The sequence below is a fragment of the Suillus paluster genome (assembly GCF_016628075.1).
Source record: "Suillus paluster strain FC165 chromosome Unknown EDB91scaffold_69, whole genome shotgun sequence".
NCBI lineage: Eukaryota > Fungi > Basidiomycota > Agaricomycetes > Boletales > Suillaceae > Suillus > Suillus paluster.
The window spans coordinates 101,619-112,256 of NW_024537629.1; the positions used below are offsets into that span (position 1 = coordinate 101,619).

At 48.9% G+C, this 10,638-nt stretch overlaps 2 protein-coding genes across 2 annotated transcripts; both read right to left on the bottom strand.

The window, feature by feature from the left end:
* Nucleotides 1–108: 108 nt before the first annotated feature.
* Nucleotides 109–4,649, bottom strand: EDB91DRAFT_1252534 (uncharacterized protein; the record flags this gene model as incomplete). The annotated part of the gene is made up of 11 exons (XM_041323519.1): nt 109–228; nt 288–434; nt 504–2,397; nt 2,499–2,697; nt 2,800–3,185; nt 3,235–3,310; nt 3,403–3,534; nt 3,601–3,920; nt 3,972–4,173; nt 4,227–4,461; nt 4,518–4,649. 11 exons carry the CDS (start codon nt 4,647–4,649, stop codon nt 109–111), a joined length of 3,843 nt encoding a protein of 1,280 aa, XP_041173129.1.
* A 1,598-nt stretch (nt 4,650–6,247) lies between these two features.
* EDB91DRAFT_1239055 (uncharacterized protein) lies at nt 6,248–7,695 on the bottom strand (the record flags this gene model as incomplete). Its single annotated transcript, XM_041321804.1, has 8 exons — nt 6,248–6,304; nt 6,358–6,571; nt 6,630–6,718; nt 6,769–6,840; nt 6,899–7,230; nt 7,282–7,319; nt 7,373–7,495; nt 7,553–7,695. The coding sequence occupies 8 exons, from the start codon at nt 7,693–7,695 to the stop codon at nt 6,248–6,250; spliced, it is 1,068 nt and encodes a 355-aa protein (XP_041173130.1).
* Nucleotides 7,696–10,638: the final 2,943 nt, after the last annotated feature.

Below are 10,638 nucleotides of genomic sequence, written 5' to 3' on the forward strand. Positions count from 1 at the left end.
CATGTCGGACTTGACGTTTCTGATTCATTTCACTTATCAAACTTTGAACACAGGAAGGTCGAGATTTGAAACTCGGCCACAGGGGTGAGTAAGTGGATTTACCGCGAGTCAGTATCGAGCAGAATCATTCATTCCGCCACCCATCCCGCCACAATCCATACCGGATTCAGTAGCCGCATCTACATCCATCTCCTGTGTGCGCTGCTCGATAATGGCGTTTAGAGAAGCCTTCAAAAGTCCACATAATGAATGAATTTGCGAACACCGGAACATGCAAAACATCTTACTATCCGCTGGCTTCCCACCAGAGAAGAAAATTCTGCCACACGCTTGTCGGGAGACATGTCGAGAATCTCTTGCAACGAGCTCTGATACAGCATGACGAAGGCTGCGAAAGGGTTCATGCCTTCCACACTTCCAAGATCCGCTTCGTCCTGAAAGGAAATGGACATCACAATGTACACCCTGACGGATCAAATGAGGAGCACTGCGAGTGGACACACCTCATGCTCGTCGACCTGTAGCCACCCTCGATCTTCCCAAAGTGCATTCTCGCTTCCGTGGAAAGCCCGTTCCTGAGCCATGTTCCCAAACATTCTCACAAATAGGGCTGCCTCGTCCACATCGTTGGCGAACGCCCATTGAACCTCGCACCCTGCATTCTTCGTCCCACAGCCCTCAGCAATGCTCAAGAGCCGGCGGAGCTTCTTAACAGCTTTGAGCATGGGTGGCGAGAATGCATAGGGCGTTAGTTTGGAGCTGTTAGTATTGTTTTCTGCTGTAAATGCATTTGCGCTCGGAAATGCCTCCAGAATGACAAGTATATGTGTATACCGCCAGGACGCCTCCGAGATGCGATCGGCAAGTCCTTCGACCTGGGAAGGAAGCGCCAGCAGCGGCGCAACCAGTACGGCTGTGTCTGGATCCATCACAATATCCACTCCACCCAACACATATCTCTCCACGAGGTGCACCCAGTACTCCGGGTCTTGCAAGACCCGGACAAGTGCGCGTTTCTGGATGAGAGCCATGCTTGCGAGATAGCAGTGGCCTGTGGTCGGCGGGTTCCAGATATCGGGGAGACGGATGGTGTGGGTGTCGAGGATCTCTGGAGGCGCAGCTCGGGGTGGCGAGGTGCTGCTAAGCTGCAAAGCCTGAGGTTGAGGAAACATAGTCGCGGGGGTTGTTGGCGGTGGGGGGTCGTACGTCACGGGCTTATTGCGCAGTGCCAGGTGGTCATCTAAATCTCGTGTGGCGATGGTGGTAGCGCTGGGGTCGTCCAGGCGTCTGCGTTTGGATGCAGGGGCAGTTGCGCTAAGATCCGATAGTACAAAATACTGTAAGAATGATGATACGTTCGCCAGGTTGTCCTTGTCCGAGATGTCTTGGATGTTGTTTGGGCGTTCGTTATCCGGTAACATACCACTTCGTTCCTCATCGCCATCCAACAATGCACTTGACCCAGTTGGATACCTTGACGCCCGTTCCATTTGGGAGCCGAATGAGAGTGGAAAAAACCCGATTTCTGTGTTGTTTTGAGGGTGGAAAGTGACCGCAGGGTCTTGGTCATGTTCTCGGGGACGACGGTGCCTGACCGAATATGAGCTTGGGCTGTGCTGGTGCCGGGTCGATAAAAGGAGGGATGGTCCTTGATCGTGGCGCTGATCCCTCTCTTGCTGCTGGCCCTGAAGTTGGACATAGTGGAAGTCGTCCCCGTTGTCCTCGTCGGAGTAATCAACGTCTTCAGGTGAGTAGGCAGCTCCCAAGTATCTCAGGACACCTTGATCTTGATAATCCGCTTCGTTGTTGTGGAGGATGGGGGTCGTAACACCAGAATCATTGAACACAACGCCTGGATCGTCGAACGTAGCACCACCAGAAACGCCATTATCCACAACATCGGAGTGGTTGACACCGGGATCATCATCTAGAACGTCATAATCACGAAAGACTAGGACAGGGTGATCGGTGGGTTGATTGTCCTTTGTTACAAGGGACGCTTCATCTCCGTCTTTGAGTTCATCTTGTCGTTCCTGACGATCCTCGCCATATCCAGTACGATTTTCCTGCGGATCCTCGAATTCAGGAAGTCCGGCGAGAAGTCTTCGTTCTCGCTTCGTCAACACCAATTCGAAGCCCTCTTCTTGTAGAAAGGACTTGGGCGGGCGTGGAGGTGAGAGACCGAAGTTTCCAGCGCCGTCTCTGTCGTCTAAGTTCTTGCATCCCGCTACGTTGGCCGAATGACTAGAAGCAGCCTCAAGGTCTTCGAGCAGTCCGCGAATCTTTGCCACGCTTGCTTTGTCAGTATAGCCCAGCTTCTCGAGGTCATCCAGAGCAAGTCCGTCGACAACAGACACGCTTTCATCGGTTGGGACCGGAGGCGTGAACTTGAAGGGCCTAAGTGCGTCGGTACATATCAGAGGTTCAAGACAACAACCAGAATGTGCTCCGAGCGCATTGTAACTGGCCTGGAGAGTAGATTAAGGTATACCACATACCTCCAGGATAACTCGAGGTTGAGCGGCTTAATGCCCTTTACGGATTCCAGTGTAGTGTGCCGGGGAACGTTTGCATTCGTGACCGTGTTCACCTTGCCTCCACGTATGAGGGCTCTCATACTTGTAGGCCGGATAGATGGCCCCGGGTGCACAGTGGGCGGGGGAAGGTGTGGCACTGCCGGGTGAAGTGGCGTAAGAACTGAGGGAAAACTCGAGGGAAAACGTCGAGGAAATAAGACGAAAATTTAAGAGTGAAATGCAAAGATTGTCACAGTCAACAAAATGGGGGAGACGCGCGCACCATCCATCAGTGCAACATCCTTCTCATCCAGCCTCTCCTCCAGAACGCACCTCTCGATGTTCTCCTCCTGCACCTCTCGGTACATGTGCCTGAGAGACATGTCGAGATCCCGTTCCCCGTCGATTTCGATGTCATCCAAGTCCAAATCTTGGTCCGACTCTTTTCCTCTGTCTCTTGTCGCACACGAGGTCAGGGGTGAAACAGCACAAACAGAAGGCGGCTGCCCGAGCATAGAGTCTTCTGCATCAAGACTCCTCCCATCCTCTGCATTTAGGGAAGAGAGTAAAAGCGCAATTTTGGGATTCTTTTTCGTTGGCGTTGTAGAGCTGTCTTGCTTTGGCTTTGCGGAAGCCACAGGCTTCAGGTGCTCGAGGAGCGACTTGAGCCTGAAGAGAGCGGGTGAGTGCGCGCGCGTATATGGACTGCGGTACGCACCTTTTAGGATCCTTTAGTTTGGAGGTGTACGGAAGCGCGTTTCCTGGTTTGTGAATACGCGGAATCTCCACTTCGTCTGCCAGCCCACAACGAAGTCAAAAAGAGCCAAAAAAATGATATAGAGCGAAGCCGGAGGTAAATGGTCTGGATAGGTGGATGTATGCGCACCCATTCTAGCGTTGAAAAGGCTTGTAGCAGGCGTGCCAGATGGAGTGGGTGAGGCCTCCCATAGCTCATCTATTTCTGTGTCTTGTGAGGAGAGAGGCGAAGCGGAAGGCGGAGAAGAGATGGGAAGGATAGCTATGCATCCAGGAGTCAGTTCTCTCTCACATGCCAAGAATGGAGAAAGGGAAATGACACACGTACCCCATCCATCAACAATCGTCATATTGACTTCGTCAATATCGTCTTCTAGCTCTTCTAGCACGGGTACGGGGTCAGTATTCAGCCTATCCACGATGTCCTTTGCATTCGCGATACCTGTCCCTAACGAGCCCGAGCTCGCTCTAGACCGGGGGAAGAGAGGGGGAGAAAACGGACGTCGAATCTGAAGCGGTGGAGAATTGGCGCGCAGGAAAGCATTGACATGCACGTTGGTCTCGGTTGATTGTGCAGGTGGATTCGCTGATTTAAATAGCGAAAGCATGTAGCTGCGAGTAGTGGTGTCGATCGTGGGACGAAGGTTTCTGCTCCACCTTTATCAGTGGCAATCTAAGCAAGAGCAAAAACTCGCGCACAAAACCTCCTCGAGATTAGGTACATCTGGTTCCTCGATTTTTTCTACTATGATAGATTTAACGCCAATGTGCTCGAATAGCGCAGGCTGTGAACGAGGGAGAGATGCGCGGAGAACGTTGGAACCTGGTTTTGGGGTCTGCTTTCGCGCACGGTTGGTAAGGATGGGCGTCATAGGTCTGTATATATCTGCGAGGTGTGTATCTACAACAAATTATGTCAAGGTGGTGAGAGCGACAAAAAGGACCATGACGGACACATATAATCGTCCTCCTGCCAGCATGTCTCGCTGCGGAGTTCCCTGCCTTCGCCCACAATAGTCTTAAGCGTCAATTTAAGCTTTCTTACGGTTTCTCCATCTGTCGTATAGCGCTCGTCAACGGAGAGGTCAAGATCCTCCAGATACTTAGCGAGGGCATCGAGTGGATCTGGGGGTAGCACGAGCGCATGAGGGTCCGCAAGTGGGACAAAATCTAGGGATTCTGTAAATATCTTCACCGTATATTAGGATGCACCATGGATAATCGATCTGAAAGAATTGAACGGACCTGCTCGATCTTAAACTCAGTATATGCGACATGGTCTCTAGTAATGTGCTTCCTAACGTAAGGAAGGAAGGTCTGGCGAATATGGTTGCGGACTGTGAGTTCGTACTCGGGTGATATTTCAGATGGATCCATGTAGGATGTCCTAATGATACTTAAACGTCAGTTAGTAGTAGTAAACAAACAAAGGGGTGTTGTTGTGTCACGTCACACTCATTTGGGTCACACTCAGCCGCATCAACAAACCAATGATTTCTTGCCATGATGAGGTCCTGTGACTGCTATTAATGAGATTAACACTTCGACCTGAATTTTCCAATGATCTGTATTTGGCTTTGTGCCGTTTTGCCTAGCTTCTTGTGTACGTCCCCGCTACCGACGGGTGCGCATAATAGATTCGTGATATGAAGACTAACGGGTTGCGGAATAGGCAGCACCGTGGCTGTGGTGTTGAAACTCGAAGTTTGACTTTGCAGACTCGGAGGTAGCGGCTGCATCTCGCGAACGAGTTGATCGATATTTACACGCTACGATACTTAGGTGCGCCATATTATCACGAACTCTTGATCCGTTACGTAGTTCCTTGAAATTCCCTAGATCATCTGTCATCGATTGACATCAGGCTTGATGTACACGACCTCCCAGTGATCCGTATCCATGTTAATCGACTTGAAATGGCAGGTGATCTGGGGTGATCCCCTGGCACCAACCTTGATCCAGGTAATCCTGATACGTGCATTAGGACCCTCAATAAAGCATGTAGTTGCTTGTCACGCTTGTCACCTGGGTCCAACGCATATCACACTACACACCTGCACCTGTGTGGATCTCGACATCCATGTGTAAGTAGATTCATTCTTGCGATGACTGACGAAGCTATACCAATCTTCACAAATTTGCCATCGCTCACGTACCAGTTCAATTCCCTCTAATTCCAAGACTATCGCGAGTCTCTTTTGGGACATGCTGAGACCGAGCATGTCTCAAGGCGGAGTTGTGACGAGTGCGATGACCGCGCTTCACACTTATCACTACACCGCCTTCAGGAGACATGGAGCTGCCCGCCGACTGGAATGTTTCGGGATCTGTTTTATCAAAATCAAATGTGAGACCAACAGCTGTCTTGTTGTCGTCATGTTGTTTACGTGTCACACCCCGTTCAGCTCAGCCTTCAGTCCCGAAGGTGTCAATCATTGCCACTTAAGAGCTCGATTTCACGAAGTAGGTCATCGCTCGTTTTGCACTTATCTTGTTTTCATGACTCCGCTCTACACAAGATCTCGGATGCTAACATCAAACATTTTATTTTCTGAAGCGTGGGGAGACTTCCTCCTCCTGACGGACTGGGCCGTTGATCAGTCCACTATATACCACCTGTCACAGATGCCAGAGTCCTGTGTGGCAGTCGGACTTCGTGAGTGATGCAGGTCATTCTTCTCCAGGACCCATCATTACTTTTTTTCACTATTGGGATGTACCTATGATCAGGGGGGATATAGAACGACTGACATGAGAACCACTAGTCCGTCATTTTTTAAGGTGCGATTGCGAAGAAACAGTTGAATGAGGTCAAGCTTGAAGTTATATCTTCAACATCATCTGAATTCCTCCGTGATTCACCGAAGACGATAACAACAAAGCGAGCCAAAAGTAATAAAACAGACCATAGAAACTATCCGCATGGAATCGACGTCATAGAAGGAACCTTCGCGCCGGTACAGACAATTCGCACCTTAGGCTGCAGTTGGAGTGTGCTCGGTGCCACGACTCGCAGCCCACGTCTCTGGTCCCTGTAACATTTCAATAAGCATGTCCACCACAGCACACTGGAGGAAATTCTTACCCTTCTGTTATTAATTCTCTGATTCCTAACTCTTCTCGCGAGCCACTCGGCAGCAGTGGAACCACTCTCAAAGTTTTTGTCAGGTTGCTTCTTCACAGCCTCTGCGATAATAGGACTGCATTCAACAAGAGCCCGAAGGACTTTCGAGCTCGTCGGACGGGTAAAGAAAACTAGGGACCACCGCTCGTATTCAGCCTGTGCACCGGGAGGTGGACTGTCCGCCATTATTCGGAAATTAGTAGGTTTGCACTTCTAAGTCCTCATGCACGTACACGACGCGGTGGATGTTGGATTGCAGGATGCCTCCGCTGAAAAGAGACAGTGCATCCGCAATATTGCAAATTGCATGTCCAGGGATGGGCTGTGCGTCGGTGAGTGTCTACCACACGCGGGTAAGAGACTCATGCATACTCGAAGGTAGGACCACTCGTCGTGACCAGGGGGCATTACTTGGAGACCACCAAGCCGATTGTGCAAAAAGGTCTAGTAATATAAATATTTCCGTCACTAAAATACCAGCCGCATGTCTCGAGTGACCCACCAGACTTCCGAAATCAGTATGGGCAGCTAGCATAGCCCTGTCCATCGCTTCCTTAGCATGCGTAGGAGGGCTGCGAGTGCATCTGGCCTCGCAAGCACTTTGTTCCTCCATGGCATGTAGGCTCTCCAAAGTCCCTTCCGGCAGTCCAAGCTTATCATTGAATATATTCAACATAACATATGTCACATCAAGAGACTTGCGGACAAATGGTGCAATCGTGTTTTCCATGCGAGCATTTACGGTCGATGGATAGGTCAGGTGAACGACCCGTGGATAGGCGAGTGCATCATCTTTCGAGACGTTTATGAATTCGATATTGTCCACGTATTTGCCTAGATCTGTGTAAGTCTATTTCGTCGATAACCCGGTCTGGAAGTACGTGCCCGTTCCATCAATCGCCTGAGCCCCTGCTTTCTTGTATCTGATGAAGAACCCCAATAAGGCGAAATACGCTTGTGAGCGATTATTACGGACCCGAAAGATTGTCCGTTATCTCCTTGCTCGAATTTCATACGTTCTCCGAGGGGCAAGGCCAATGTTTCGGCTCCCATATCAAACATGTCATCGACTTCTTGATCTGCGCCATGGTTCTTTAAACTATCAGAGAATCCAGTAGGTGCAATTCATAATCCGCAAAGATCCAATATGACGTACTACCAGAATCCAAGAGTCGTCGCAGCCTCCCACAATCGATCGACTTCCTCCATGTCTCCAGCCTTGATAAGGTCATAATCAATAATCAAGAGCGGATGTATTCGAACATCATCTGGGAAAGGGGGAAGAGTAGTTCCAGGCATACTGATCTGGTCAAGGAACCTCAATCATTTCAAACCAATCATAAGTCAAAGTGGGTAAACGTACTTCGAGAATGAGGACGCGGAGCAGACAATGCTTATGAGAGTAAGTGCGTGGAATTTCGAAATGGGACGTTCATAGTTATATTATCTGATGCGCAGATGGCCATCACCTGACCTCAAAGAGACTATTTCGTCATGCGAAGAGAGCACCTGACCTCCAGAGTAACAAGTTTTCGTGGTGCAATGGCTTCTACGGAATCATTCTGACCGCGGCACATCGGCCTATAATATGTTCCGACTTGCAAATGTATAGAAGCCCAGAGCGCGGGGGTTGCACGTGTATGCACGCGAAGAAGGTTGAATTACCTAAGTACCCAAGCACCAGCTGAAGGACTGACACTGCATCTAGTTCAATTAGTACTACAGTGCTGAACTGGATAGTCTTCAAACGAAACATAGTGCTGTGTGTTAAGTACGGACAACGAGTTACTAGAACAAAACGCATCAGCCTTAGGCAGAGCTCAGGCGTACCAGGTGAGATAATTACTTACGAACCAATAAGAACTTGCGACTCAACATGGGCGCCACAAGAAGAAACGAAAGCAAAGCGAAATGGGAGCGATGCGGGATAAGCATTATGAATGATTGGATGAGAGTGTAGATTCCTCTGTCATTTGAAATCGCATACTGATGCACTTGTTCTTTTTTTTTTCTGTCAGCGTACGCTCTTGTGATGATCTCCGCCGCACTGATCACCGAACGGGGAGCAGCTCTGGGAAAGAACCTGTTCTATCAGACCGCGCGCATATATTCCATAGAGTAGAAACAATACATGAACATATAGAATCCTCGAATACATGAAGAAGTCGTTAACTGCGAGAAGAGATGGGAAAGAGGATGGATGATAGCAAAAGGGCCCGATGGTTTGTGAGGATGATGCTCGCCGAATGAATTAAAACTAAATAAATAATGTTCTTTGCCGAGTTTCAGGCTGATCAATTAATATTTGTACATTAAACTTGATGTTTGAGTCGGTGCCGCTGGCGTCGCAGGGGCACTCAGTGGGCACTGTCATTAACATGACTGTCAGTCGACGTCAACCTGGCATACTTACTTAAATGTTCATCCAACGATCTCCAACAATCCGATATTATTACATGCATATCATGATTGACTGCCGCTGTGTCAGAGCAGCGTGCGAAGCAAGCACGGAGCGCTATTATGTAATACTTAAGCACCACTGGCAGCTGGTGATTGACCGGCGCCGCGCCGTAAATCAAGTTATGTAACAAGAGGTGTTAAATGATTGTTCAAGTGGACGACTCTCAAGACCTCTCTGAGTCTCTTGGAAGCTCTGAGACTCAATTCTTGATATATACCTTCTGAGTACAAAATGGTTGTATAACAGCTTGCCTCCTACTGTTCCATTGTCTAGTCTTGACACCAGACGTCTCAGGAACGTCGGCCCTAGCAGGTTCGCGCTAGAGAAGTTTGAATCTGTTCCTAATCGGGACCACCGTTAGGATGGAGAGTTGTAATACTTACACACGACTTACATGCAATGCCGTTCACTCGAGCTCCAGCGCCATGAGGTATGCAGACTTACGAGCGTAAAATCCGCAGTTCTGCGAACTTTATCAGCGCGCTGATATGTAGAACCTGATTTTTTCAAATCAATCATTCCAAAGGGCCGGTTCTTGATAAGACCAATTGTCTCCAATCGTCAGTATATCGGACCGAATCAGTAGACATGCGCAGAACATGCGCTCGAACACAGATCAGATTCAATGCGCATCATTACCCACGATCTGAGTCCGCCCGAATCTTCCAACGTCAAGGGCATTCCTGATCGTGACGGAGACTCATCCCACTCGAATTCAGTGAGGAATTTAAACGCGCATGTTATCAGGTTCAACTTTCCTTCACGCGCTGAACTTGATTTGAAATTGCTTCGTAGGCGCTCCAGTCATGTGTAGACCGCTACGCTTCATTTTGGTCCTCAGCTGCAAGTGCTCAAAAAAAACTGAGTGTGACGAGTCGGACAAGGGTGCTGTCTGATCCGGGCCTGCCAGTATTTCTTATATTTGAAAATTTCAGATTTCCTGTTCGCCCTAGAGTCCGAAGCAAACGGCAACAGTTGAATTATGCCATGAATTTATTACGCTCTTGACTCAGTGGGCGATATTGTTTTTTTTTCCATTGTCTTGCCGCGAGCGGCGCCAAAGATATGCTCTCTTTTGCAAAAAAAAAGTTTTACCTCCCCATGGTCGTTCTTCCGCACAATCCACACTACACAATATGGTCAGGAGGAATCAAGTGCAAGCCGAAGAAGCAAAACTTGGTGTTTGTGGAGTGCTGAAACTACTTCTGGAGAATATCATGGAGGATGATGACATCATGAAGGTGGGAATTCATTTGGACATTGGCTCCGGAGGGCGCTTGGTGACTTTCCGCTGCACAATTTTCAGCTCTAACCCCCCGATCGAACTGTCAAAGACTGTCGACCTGTCTAGTCGCGCTTAAAAGATTGCTAACACCTAACTAAAAAGAGGTCAGCACCCTGCTTTAAATTCTCATTTGCACTCCGCCATAGACAAGTTTGAAGATAAATGATAAATTCAGATTTTATGGGATTCAGTCCAGGTGCCGATAGCCGAGAGAACGAGGAAGAAGCGTGACCCTGCTTAGTGGCTGTGACTATAGTAAATTCTTCAGACTAGAAGGGCCGAAGGATTCTATTGATCGCGGTAACGAGATGAGTGAAACCCGCTCAAACACGCATGTTTGGATCTCGACCAGCATTCCGACATTTATTAATTCGAATCCCATAACGTACCTAGCTACATAAAGGTCGTTGGTCCACCCGAACCTTTTTGTTTTGTGGTTGTTTTTCTGCGTCCACTTCCTGTCTTTACTCTCCTCATCTCTCCACACTGAATCAAC